Raw genomic sequence first — 12,923 nt, forward strand, 5'->3', positions numbered from 1 at the left:
TCTTATTTTTGCTTAATTGTAATGATACTTAGCTTTCCAGAAATGGATGACTAGTTTAGCTTGCTTTATAAAAGTTTAAAAAAACCAGCCATTTCTTAATTTATGTACATTTGCCTGTCTAGAAAGACGTCTTGTCATGACAAGGTAGAGTGCATGCGATGCTTTTTAAAAGGATTTCACTGCGGTAGAGTAAATTATCTTTATTTCAAGCATAATTGTGATTCTCATCTAAATTTGTTGGCTGCTTGCCAGGAAATTCATGTTAGAGCTTAGTGGAGTGGGAGAGTCGCATACCAGTGCGTCAGTGTCTGTCTGTTATGTGAAATATCATTTTTCTGTATGAATAAGTAGTAGTGTATTTAGAAGCCTAGAAACAGTTTTCTTCTTCCCAACATGTAACATACCTATGGAAACCAAATCCCGTATGTGTATATAGAGCAAACGTGTAGTATGGGAGGCCGGGAATGAGCAGATATGCCGGCAGGGGAATAATCATGGCATTTTTGTTATCTGGATTTGATAAATATAGTTTGGGAATTGTATAGTAAAGAGCTGTAAGTCAGTTATGCCTGGTCATCCCTAGTGACTGGAAATAACTTGTTATTCCAACCCTTTCATCCTTTTTCTCCCTCCTCTCCACATATTTTTGTATTTTATTTACAGCTGAACGCAGCTTTTGCTTTGCAATTTGTAAAATAACCCTTTGGAGCCAGGGAGGGAAGACAAAAAGGCAGCAGCCCCTGTGCACCCTTCCCTCCTCTGGCCGGAGATTCCTCTTTAAAACGAGCAGACGCTGTTCCTGAAGGCATTAGTGGCTTTGTGTTGACAGTGGTACCCAGGAGCCACGTGTGGTGTTCCAGAGGAGCTGGCTGTGGCTTTGGTAGCAGCTGGGTGGGAGGGCCCGCGTCTGGGGAGGTGGCAAGGTAGAGTTGTATCTGTAAAGGAGGTTGTAAAGTGTTGTGAAACACATGGAACCCAGCACCCCAACCCATACTTGCATTTTGCCCGTAAAGTGTAGCTGTGCAAACAACGCATGCGGTAATTACGAGCCAAATCTTCTGTATTTCACTTCGGCTTGACACGCGCCTAACTATTTTTGTACAGTTTAATCCACGAACTAAGACTCAGTTTAGCACTTGATACATCTGAACTTGCAGACCCGGATAATATACTTCTGGATCTGTTCTTAGCTTTCCCAGCTTTCCCACAGCACTGACTTCTCATACCGTAACTGACCTACACCGTGTCTTCCTTCTTTATTAGCTGTGATGTGGTTTGGAGAGGAGGAAGGGAGCCGGCAGATGTGTCTGCTGAAGGAAAGAGCATCCCTCGCCTTCAAATAGAAAAGAGGGACATCTACTCCTGCCGCTGTAGTAACGTTGGTTTATAGTCCTGCAAACAATCACTCAATCTGTAAGAGGCATTTCAGTCGATTAGATTTTATTGGCATTACAAGTTCAGTGTAGCGATGTTGATTTTAAAAAGAAATAAATTAATTAGAGGAATTGCCTACCTCATGTTAAAAGCTTTAAGGCAGCGCAGGATGTCTGTCTTACAACATCCCGTGGCAAAACCAAAAGCATTCTGCATAAGCTCCCATGGCCTGTGTTAGTCAGGAGATCAGATTAGATGATGATAATGTTCCAGTCTGGTCTTAAAATAATTAAATGAGGTATTTACAGAGATTTCAAAGTCAAAGCGGATTTCCCCCCTCCACTCCCCCCCAACAACTTCAGTTAGTGGTATTATTTTACACATGAATGAGATGTGGCATCAAGCTGCAAAACTATGTGATTTAAATGTATTTAACAAAAGAATTAAGCACACACGATGATTGCTGATAGCTATGAGGATGTCCTTATATCTCTTGATCTTTGTACCACCGGCTAGAGGTACCTCCTAGTGGATCCCGCTAGTCTTCTACTCCAGTATGCGGCACCCAGAGCACAGTTCCTTCCTGCTGGGAAGCAGGAAGCAGCCAGGGCTGTCCCTTCCCCAGGCTCCCACCCTCAAGAACAAGAATCATAGAATGGTTCAGGGCGGAAGGGACCTTAAATATCATCTAGTTCCAATCCCCCTGCTGTGGGCAGGGACACCTCCCACCAGACCAGGTTGCTCAAAGCCCCATCCAGCCTGGCCTTGAACACCTCCAGGGATGGGGCATCCACAGCTTCTCTGGGCAACCTGGGCCAGTGTCTCACCACCCTCACAGTGAAAAATTTCTTCCTGATATCCAATCTAAATCTGCTCTCTTCCAGTTTGAAGCCATTACCCCTTGTCCTATCACTACATGCCCTTGTAAAAAGTCCCTCTACAGCTTTCTTGTAGGCCCCCTTCAGATATTGGCAAGCTGCTATAAGGTCACAACTCCTTAGTGTCAGCAGGTGGAACGTCTTCCTCTCTCCTTGTATCACAACATGGGTGGAAAATCAGATTGCTAAAGAAAGAATTGGTATGCAGGATCGCTCTTCTTTGTTAATCAAGGCCAGCATTATCGTTCTGTCTTTTTTTGTTTGCTTATTTGATTGCTACACTTACCCAAAAAAGATTTCCAATAACTACTGAGTTGAAAGTGATTTAGATTAACCCTGGCTGACACTGCTGCTTTAAAGAGGGCTGCCTGAAGTTTTAAATCTTCACAAAGATGATATTTCCCAGGAGAGGCTGTAAATCCTTGAAGCTGCTCCCTCCTGATACTGTGTTCTCAAAATAAAATGACTCAAATCTCAGGAGACAAGACAGTAATATTTCCCAGTAAGCACTTTTAGATGGCTTTTGGTTTAATGTCCAAAAATGTATTTTGTCTCAAAGCTAATGTACAATACTCAGATATTGTGAAACATAATTAGTTTTGTTCTGCTTGTTTACGTATCTGTTTCGATTATGTTGCTGATCAGTTTGTTTACAGAAATGCCAAGCCTCCTTCTGCTAGGTTTCCTAAAGAAATATATATAAAGTTGAGGATATATATGAATATATATAAAGTTTGAGGAGCGATTGAAGGAGCTGGGACTGTTTAGTTTGAGGAAGAGGAGGCTGAGGGGAGACCTCATCGCTCTCTACAACTACTTGAAAGGCCATTGTAGAGAGGTTGGTGCTGGTCTCCTCTCACAGGTAATTAGCGATAGAACAAGAGGGAATGGCTTCAAGCTGCAGCAGGGTAGGTTTAGGCTGGACATTAGGAAAAAATTCTTCACAGGAAGAGTGGTCAGCCACTGGAATAGGCTGCCCAGGGAGGTGGTGGAGTCACCATCCCTGGATGTGTTTAAGACTCGTTTAGATGTGGAGTTAAGGGATATGGTGTAAGGGAGAACTTTGTAGAGTGGAGATGATGGTTGGACTCGATGATCCCAAGGGTCTTTTCCAACCTAAATGATTCTATGATTCTATGATATTAAAGGGTGTAGGGGGGAGCTACAACCAGTGTTTTATGGAAGCCTGGAGCTATATGAAGCATCTGTTGCTGTGTGATGAAGGGACAGGTATGCTGCTTTGCAGGAGAAAGGAGTTACAGTTATGTTGTGGTGGGAGGTGGAATGGGCAGGGGCCTCACATATTGGTTCCACTTCTCACAGAACAGCTTATTTTAAGGTTATCGTGAATATTTTGTTGTGAGACCATCTCAATATACCTCTCCGCGTTCTGGCTCAACAACTCCCTGGCACGCTGTTCTGTGATGTACTGTGGTTAAGAATAGCATCTTCTCTACTGGATCAATACAGGGGAAGAGACTGTATAATCCTTGTATGATTTAAAGTAATGTCAATGACAGCTAAAGTAGGACAAATTATGGCTGCTGAGATCCTCGCTAGGGATGGAAATGGTAATAGCCACCACTGTTAATGCCAGGGAGACTCAGCTGCCTGTTCACCTTGGAGGCTGCTGAGAGCCTGAGCAGTTCCTTGCATGGATTTGCCTGGGGCCCATCCTCATTTCTGGCTCACTGATGGTCATCTTGGCTTGAAGAGCTTTTGTTCTGAATCATCATTTCGGCCCTCAAGTTGCTGCTTATATAGATCCTTCTGTCTCGCATTGGGCTTGCTCAGCATTGCTCGGTCCCGAGTACGAGCAAGAAAGTGTCCTTGTCACTGATGTGAATCATAACTGAGGAACGAGCAGTGCCCGAGCTCCTGAGCATGATCCTTACAGCACAGGGCATGGGTCCATCCAACCAGCCCGCTTATTTGGGACTGTGCTGTTGGGCTGAGCATCACTTCAGGCAGTTTTCACCAGTTGCAGCTACCTTGCAATATTTGCTTTGCAGATGTATTTGAAAGCAGCTTAAAGTAGTTTAACGCTTCCTTTTACATTCGGGCTATTTTTTCACCCCCTGGAATTAAAATACTGGGCTGATATTGTATTATTTAACGTGCACAATTAAAAGTAATTTTCAGTTTACCTGTGATATCTTTATTTTGAACCTAATGAGAGGCTCTTGGTTGTAAGGTTTTATAAATAGGTTGTGAGATGAAAGGCTTGTCTGCACACATGCAGAGGAGCACAGGAACACAATGGCAGGTAGAGAAAACCCTAAAGCTCAGACAGAGAAATAGATCCCCTACCTTGGCTCCTCTGAGGGCTTCTGTGGGGGAGCCATCAGCCCATGGGCCAGGGGTGACACCCATCACAGTGAGTCAATGGGAGAGGCTCTTGTCCATCACCTTAAAGATGAACTGGTGTTACTGCTTGCAGGGCTTCGGGACTTGTTATGGGATGCACAAGAGGAGAATTTGGGGATTGTACAAGACTTATTATGGTATATTTGGGGGAGGAACCAAAGTGGGGAAAGAGGTGGTTCAAGGTGGCTTGGGAAGAACAAGTTTGAGAAAATAGAGGAATAAGGGGTAAAAGGAGCTGGTCCCATGTCAATGGGGCTCATCAGTACGCTTGCCTGGCCCTGCCTTGCACCTGATAGCACAGTCTGCCCCATCTTCTCATTAAACTCCATTTCTAACTATTGTCCTGGGTGAGAAGACTCTGTGGGTGTGCATGTGGAGATCCAAGCACCAGCAACTGGAGAGCCAGGGTCTGTGTCTGTCGTGGGGGTGCGTATGTCAGCGTGTGATCAAGCAGGACTAGTGGGCAAGTAGGGAAGAGGCTTGGGAGCCAGGTATCAAAGTGACCATAAGTCTTGGTCAGATACTGGAGAGGTCAGATAGTCAAAATTTGGCTACTGGAGGGACTGCAAGGTCCAAGCTGGCAGCTGCGGAGACTTGTGGGGTCTGGGGTGAACTGTGACCAGTTTGGATATCTGTTTGTCTCTGCATGACGCAACTGGAGAAGAGAGGATCCAAAGATCAGCTAGAGTCTTTGGTCCTGAGTGTCTAAGGTCAGTTACTGGAGGGATCGCCAGTACTTGTGCGTCTGTGCGAGGGGTCTGTACCAGCCCCTGGAAAAAAGGTGCTGTGGCCCCAGGGGCTTGTGTGTCCAGGTGCCAGCACCTTGGAAGTCCAAGGACCCAGTGCCATCTGTAGCCTGGGATAGACTGTTATGGCTAGTTGCTGGAGGGATCCATAGCCTGTGCATATAATTCCCACTGGCAGACCTTTATTCTAATCAGCCAGAGAGGCGAAGACGATGAGGCCGTTTTGTTTGCTTGAGTGCTGTGTTTTCTCTCCATGTTGATCCGGGCTGTCCGTCTGTCTGTGCCCATGCATTGTGTATAGGGAATACGTGCTCAGACTCACTCTGGGCAGGGAGATGCAGCAACCTCACCTCTACTGGGTTACCAGATGCTGCAACTTCTAACGCAGAATGAAAATTCTGATGGAACAGCTGGTGTAGTGAAAGAAAATGTCCTGATTTTTCCTTGGAAATACTTTTTAAAAGAAGGCACCTTTCTCTGATGCTGTTATTTTGGTCATGAGCCTGGTAAGTTCTTCCTCTGCCACCTCTGAGTGCAATGCCCAAAGCAACCAGCTGTGCATTGTGATCGCTTGAAGTAATGTCGTGTATCAACAGAGCCTGAAATATAAATAAATTTGTTTGGAGCGCAGAATGTTTAAAAAGAAAAAGAATAGTGCTTTTGAGGCATTTTGTCATCCCCAAAATGGAGACTGCCACATGGATTAATCATCCTGTACATGTTATGCAGTTTATAGCCACGTAGCAATAATTGCAAATAAGCTTTGTATTCACTCCTGAGCACTATAGTAAGCTTTCCATTTCTGAGGTGCTTTTATAAAGCATGGGACAGAATAGTGTTCGTGGGTATGAAGGATACGTAGTTCTACTACTGCAGGAAGAAAATCGTGAGACACTAAAGCAACTGAAACTGATGTCTCTTTGGCCTGAAAAGCTGGGCTACCTGCCTGTCATTTTAGCCGTAATGGCAGTTTCTTAGCTTAATTAGATTTCAGATGCAAAATTAGTGAACATTATTTGATTTCCTCTGTCCTTGATTCCTTCCCCAATGGGATGTGGATACACGCAGGATAAAGAAGATCCCTCAGATGTCACTGAAAGCATTGCAAAAAGTGGTTTGTTCATTAATAGGTTCTCTGAGCTATGAACAAATACAGTTGCTTACTTCATTTTTGACCCACTAGAGAAGCACAATGACGTGACTTCCCTTAGGGAAATTTCTTCTTAAAACGTGCAGAAGCAGGTGTTTTAAGCAGATCTTTAAATTCAGGTGGAAAAAAGATCTTTAAAATCAGCGACTGCCTTGTGTCTTCACTTAGGATCCTTTTTCGTTTGCTGGTTGACTGTCACTTTGCTTTTCATCCGAAACATGTACTGTTAGATATCTCCAGACTGCAGAAAGAACGAGCTGAACTTCAGAGGGAGACAGAGACAGTACAGATGCTCTAGCCAAGGATGCAGGTTCAGAACTGCCTGATTAAACCTAGCCTAAGGGAATTTTGTCCTTGCTCACAAATGGTCTACCTTCATCTGCTGCGGTAACTTTTCTTCTTTTTAGCAGATTCGCTTGTAGCACGTTTGGCAGAGATGCATTGACCCTGTCCATATTAAAAGATGCCACTGATAAATCGGCAGAGAATATGCGGATTCTTTTTGTTCAAGTGCGCGGTGTGGGTCCCACCGCTTTACTGCACGTAACACTAGCAGGGCACGCTTCTTTCAGCAGCTGTGGAGAACTGATTGAAGCTGCTCCTTTCCACAAGTTTGCCTTGCCAGGGAATTAAAGCTTCAGGCTGCCATTTGTGTGGAGTTTTTAAATATGTATGACCCAAACAAGGGGCCTGTTGAGAAAGGCTCTAATCCTCTTGCATATGAAACCTGGTATTCTGGTCTTCTCTCTTTCTGATGTTTCTGTGCTTTCAGATATGCTAAATCTACCTTTGAAGTTTCATTTCTTCTTGTGTAAAATACACCCTAATAGGTGAACCTTGCAACCGGGAATTAGGAGATACTGACTCAAGTTGGACACAATGAGCAGCTCACGTAATCATCCTTTGCCCCGGTTTCCCCATTTGTAATGCAGAAAGAGTAATATCCACCCTCCTGTACGCAGCTCTTTGAGCTTTGTTCTGGGTAACTAATTTAGAAGCCATAATGTAGTGTAGATCACCTGCAGTCTGGCATGAAGCCCTGCTGGGAGGTATCTGTCTGGGGATGCTACAGATCCCTGGGTAAGGAGTAGAGGCTTCCCTGTTTCTGATGAGGAGTTCACGGGCAGAAATACATCTGCGTGCTGAAGGTATCAGACCAGCTGTGTGGGTGCAGGGAGACCTGCCCAGTCCTGCCAGTCCAACACTTGCACTGAGTCAGAAAATCTGTCTCTCAGGCGACCCTGATGATTTGCTGCCTGTGGCCTGTGTGCCAGTGATCCTTATGTGTAAAGCTTTGATTCTTCAAGAACGTTTGCATGTCATGGCAGACTGACTGTTTAGCTGCAAAGACACAAATGACTCAAGGTGGGTGAAAAACCCATGTAGCCAAAAACTCTTTCCATAGAAGGCTTTTTTCATGCAAGGATCTCAGGAAGGCTGGACTTTTCTGGCTGAGGTAAAGTGTGTAGACATGTGCCACTGGGACCCGGGGAGCTACGGAGGATCAGGACGAAGACAGATTTTAAGCGATGGGGATCTCTTAGAGGCATATGTAGCAGCCTTTCTCTGTCCTGTAGGGTGACTGTAATTCCTTCTGATGGCAGAAATATTTGGAGTAGGGGGAGGAAAAATGTGAGCAGTTCTCAAAATGAAAACGCTTTGTGCTAAGGTGCCTCAGGCTGGCCATCGCTTCCTTTTGTATGGGCAGGGTTTCTAAGACACATTAAATTTTGGCATCTCTTGGAAGGAATCTGAAAGGTTTTACCTGTGCAGAATACAGTGATTCTCTGCTGAGATAGGTTGTGATCCCGTAGCTAGACCAAAGCTGGAGTATTGAGTTTTGCTCTGATGGACCTCCTAGGAGCCATATATATAGCCTTCAAAAAATCCAAGTAACCTACCACAAAACTGTCTGAGAGAGAGCGTTATGAGACAGCCCAGTTATAAAATACTCTCAAAGGCTGAATGGGGATTTTCCCCCTCTTGTGATATTTGGAGTTGAACTTTAGATACATCGTTTTGAACATGGCCTTTTAAAGGAACTTTCTATTCTGTCCCTGTCATTTTTAGAGCTGTGAGGAAAGCCAAAATGCCAGGGAAGGGGAGCAAATGAAAAGGGGAAGCGGGGCTAAAGAGTAGGTTTTGATCATCTTCGCGAGAAGTGACATCATCTATGAGAACAAAAGTCTTCAGTCGCTGTAACTGGAGACAGCTTTTAGTCTCCAATTCTGTCTTGCCCCGAGCCAGCCAGCCAAATAAAAACAGCGGGATAAATCACTGCTGGCAGAACTTAACAGTTATGCAACATCCAGTGCACCGTGCGCCTATTTTTAGATCAGTTTTGCACTAGCAGAGTTTACTTTATGAAATCTAAAAAGAATGTCTGGTCAGAGGCCGGGGGATAAAGAGGGCATTTAGAAAGTGCAAAATGTAAAAACGCTTAGCACAAAGATACGTTAGCAAAGCCCACTTTGGCAGTACTGATATCCTTTCGAGCGCGTTGGCTCGATCAGGCGTGGTAATGAAGAGTAGAGGGTTTTTCATCAGTAGTCCCTTGAATTTCTAATCTGCAATTGCTTTTTAAATGGTTAACTGTACTCACTTTACCCAAATAGGTAACCGTGTGTGATTTGCTTAAAGCTGAGCTTCTCCAGTACATTTATGCTGTACTTTGTCTTGACCAGATCTGGAATGCAGTAAGCAGCAGCTCGCCTTCTTACAGTACCGGCTGGTCAGATGTAAAGAAATTGTGTTAACTGGAGTACTCTGCAAAGCTGGCTGAGCTGCAGAGATACTCCTCATCCTTTAATGAACGCCTGATATTTAGCTGAGATATGTTTCATGTATGTTTTCTCAGTCTTCAGTAAATTAGGATTGTGTATGCTGCTTGCTTTTTCAGTGGTCACAGGAACATACACTGAGCTGTACTTCATTAGTTAAAAGCAATTTCAGCTTGCAGCACAGGTATGAATAACTGAAGATTAATCTCACATACTCTGCTCTTTATCCAAGACCAGATGTGCATCTTCTCTCCTTTAAATTTTATTTAATCCTCTTAGTCACTGTGTTGTAATTCTGTGTTACTTTGTGCTGTGTATAATTTTGTTCCCAACATCTTCTGCTCGGATTCAGAACAGATAGTGATTGGGAAAAGATCGACCTCTCTCTAGAGATTCTAGCAGATAAAAAACTGCATTGCTAACATATCTTTGGGATTTCTGCCGCAGTTTGGACGGTTTTCAATGACGCCTTGAAACAAACTAGTGTTCTGACCATTGCATGACCTGCCATTGATCTTTTTTCCCCAAAACCTGTCTTCTAGGTGACAATCTCGATGCTATCCATGACATAACTGTGGCGTACCCCCAAAACATTCCTCAGACAGAGAAGCACCTTTTGAACGGCAACTTCCCAAAGGAGATTCACTTCCACGTCCAGAGGTATCCCATAGAGACAGTGCCCATTTCTAAGGAGGAGCTGCAGCTTTGGTGCCGGAAGCGTTGGGAAGAGAAAGAGGAGAGACTCCGACTTTTCTATGAAGGTGGAAAATGCTTCAGTGCAACAGGGCAAAGCATTATTCCACCGTGTAAATCCGAGCTCAGGGTCCTCGCGGTGAAGTGCATCTCGCTCCTGTATTGGACGGTGTTCCCACCGGGTATGCTTGCGCTGCTGTACCTGTACAGCTTTGCACGATGGTATTTTGCAGCCATGGTCGTCTTCTTTGTTGCACAGCAAAAGGTATTTGGTGGGCTGGAACTAATTGAACTCGCTTGCCATCGATATTTTAAAAAGCAACAGAAATTTCACGACACGAAAATAAAACCCAATTAGTTCCGGGGTAGAGAAAGACATAAAAATGGGTGGGTTTGAGATGTCCCGCAAATTTTATGCACAGGGAAGAATTTTTGCATGAGAATTGTCTTTTACTATCGCCATTGTTAGACATTTGCACTCGATTCTGTGAAAAGAAAGAAAAATGTTATTGCTACACATGAAAATGGTAGTTTTTATCTCTGAATGTAATTTCAACATTGCTCTTGCAAGCAGCTAGCAACTGCATTCTGCTGTAATTAAGAAACAAATTGCTGGATTATCGAACAATCGTAAGGACGTTAATAAATGTGACATGCACTGAACTTTCATGTAGAAACCCAAACTGTCCAGCTAAGAGAGACAGATGTATGATTTCTGTATAATCACATTGTCATAAAGTGAGCACCGGATTTGGAAGGCTGGTAATTTTATCGATGTTTTGATGGTAGGTGGAAGCTGGAGGAGGAGTTGTTCTCTTTCTTTTTTTCTCTTTCAAATATTCAAACTTATTTTAAGATAATATTTTCACATAAGCTTTTTCAAACACTACTGAACCTGCCACTGTTCAACCATTCTGGCTTGGTCACTCAGAAGGATTTTTCAAGCCTTGCCGTCTTGTGTTGTAGGACAGAAAACAGCGCTGGCTCTGCCTCCGTTTGAGTCTCAACCGATTATTTAATAGACCTATGCAGCTAAGTTTTGATTTCTCACTGTTTCATACTGTTTCGGTCTCCCTTTTAGCTGTGGGAGGCTTATTCCTACTGTAGTATACAGAGCTGTGGGATAGAGGAGCTGGGTTTTTTGTTCTTTTTATTGGTGTTTTTTTCTGGTAGGGGCAAAACTATGTGTCTGTCTCTGAGTAGCTGGTAAGTGTTCTTCAAAAAGGTCTCCTTGTAGACATTATTTGATTGAAAACATTTTATTTCTTGTTTAGAGTAGGCAAGATGTCTTTTTTTTTTTCCCAAGCATTTATTTTGGTTTTCACATTGCTTCCTTAGAATAGTCCATACAGATAAGCAGGAAGGCTGCTGCTTCTGTGCGTATCAGCCAGACCTGTTGAAATGCATCTGATGCAATGGTTGTCTCCTTATGTGTGCAAGAGATGGGTTTCAGACTATCACAGCACAGGGAAATCGAGCTACATCTTCCCTTTGCAGTATTTTCTTTGATTCCCTGGTGACATCGTTATTTTTCCAATCATCTCCTTCGCAATTTTTGAGGGGTTCTTTTGGGGCACCCCCTAGAATACTTCCCCTTATTTTCATGACATTCAGAAATTCTGAAGGCTCAAACCCAGACAAGGCACTTTCAAACGTATTCCTTGTCATATATAATACAAGTAATGTTCACGGTCACGTAGTAAAAGACATAAACGTTGCCAGCACTTATGAGACACTTCAGGTTAGATTTTTCAACCTCAAAAAAGTTAGACCACTTGATCGACTGTATTGCTGCAAAACCTTCCTGACTTACTAAATATTTGTTGTTTATTGCATGAAGGCTTGTTTGAGCTAAACCAAGGTGGCCTGGCTCCATATCTTGAGTGGCATTGCCATGAAATGTAGAAGTACAGAGTGCGAAATGTATCTTGTGTTGTGCGGAATATCTCAAGCATTGGGTCGGCATGGTAGACGCATCTGTTTTCTTCTAAATTACAACACTGAACATGTTGTCTAATGTGTTTGTATCAAAGGGCCATTTTTCAAACGAATCACCAGCCTCTATTCAACTGTCCTTTGCGAGGTGACAGGTATTTTTTAATCTATGCTTATAATAACTAATTGTTTATTATGCGGAAAGTACTTGAAGCCATCTATTTTACTCTAATTTTTTTAATCCCTTTTTTCTTAAAAAATAAATAAAGCTAGGTTTATATTTAGGGTTATGTTTCTTAATGGTTTTTTCATATTTATATTTGAGTACCTGAAGACTGACAACTGGTGTTTCATTGTCACGAGTAGGAAGAGGTCCTTTCAGCACTACGAGGACTTTTTTAATGTAATTCTGTGATATCAAAGGCATGGTTGCAGCTTAAATCTACGTAGCCTAGTTTTTCTTTGTCTAATTCTCTGCTTTGGTGCAGTTCCCTCCACGTCCACGTAACTAGTCACAAGGGAAAACCTAAAAACCTCATTTATGGTTAATGCAGAGGACTAAAGGGTCCTTCTAGTCTGTCCTGAGCCATGGCTATGCTTTCACACCAGGAGTGACCATGGCCAGCCTACTCCAATAGCCTTAACGCAGTCTTCAAGAATGACTTTGGAGGACAGGTTACATATGTTGGTGACATAAATACCAGATTTGCTTTTTTTCAGTCGTTCAGAGAACTTTGTGGTGTCATCGAATGTATCAGAAACATCAGTGTGAGTCTTGGTCATGGAGCGGTGAAAGATTTACATGTGTGTGTGATTAGCGTGGGGCTCTGAAAATGAAATCAAATGCAGTCCATTGTTGACCCTTACAAGAGGTTTTCTCCCAGGTGGAGCCAAACACCTAACCTACTGTGATGTGGTAAACAAACTGCAAATCTGTAATTCATCCTCCTGTCTCATGTATTTGGATCAAAGAGAAAGAATAATGTTCTTGTCAGCTGCA

General features: G+C 43.3%; 1 protein-coding gene across 3 annotated transcripts in view; it reads left to right on the plus strand.

Moving 5' to 3' along the window:
- The window catches only part of LCLAT1 (lysocardiolipin acyltransferase 1), a 118,442-nt gene extending 106,235 nt beyond the window's left edge, over window positions 1–12,207 (plus strand). For all 3 annotated transcript variants that reach the window (XM_054194060.1, XM_054194059.1, XM_054194058.1), the window contains one exon: window positions 9,838–12,207. In XM_054194060.1, coding sequence (XP_054050035.1) covers window positions 9,838–10,346 — 509 coding nt within the window. In that variant the 3' untranslated portion in view covers window positions 10,347–12,207. The remainder of the gene's footprint in view (window positions 1–9,837) is intronic.
- The last annotated feature ends 716 nt before the right edge of the window (window positions 12,208–12,923 follow it).

The sequence above is a fragment of the Rissa tridactyla genome, chromosome 3 (assembly GCF_028500815.1).
Source record: "Rissa tridactyla isolate bRisTri1 chromosome 3, bRisTri1.patW.cur.20221130, whole genome shotgun sequence".
Lineage (NCBI taxonomy): Eukaryota > Metazoa > Chordata > Aves > Charadriiformes > Laridae > Rissa > Rissa tridactyla.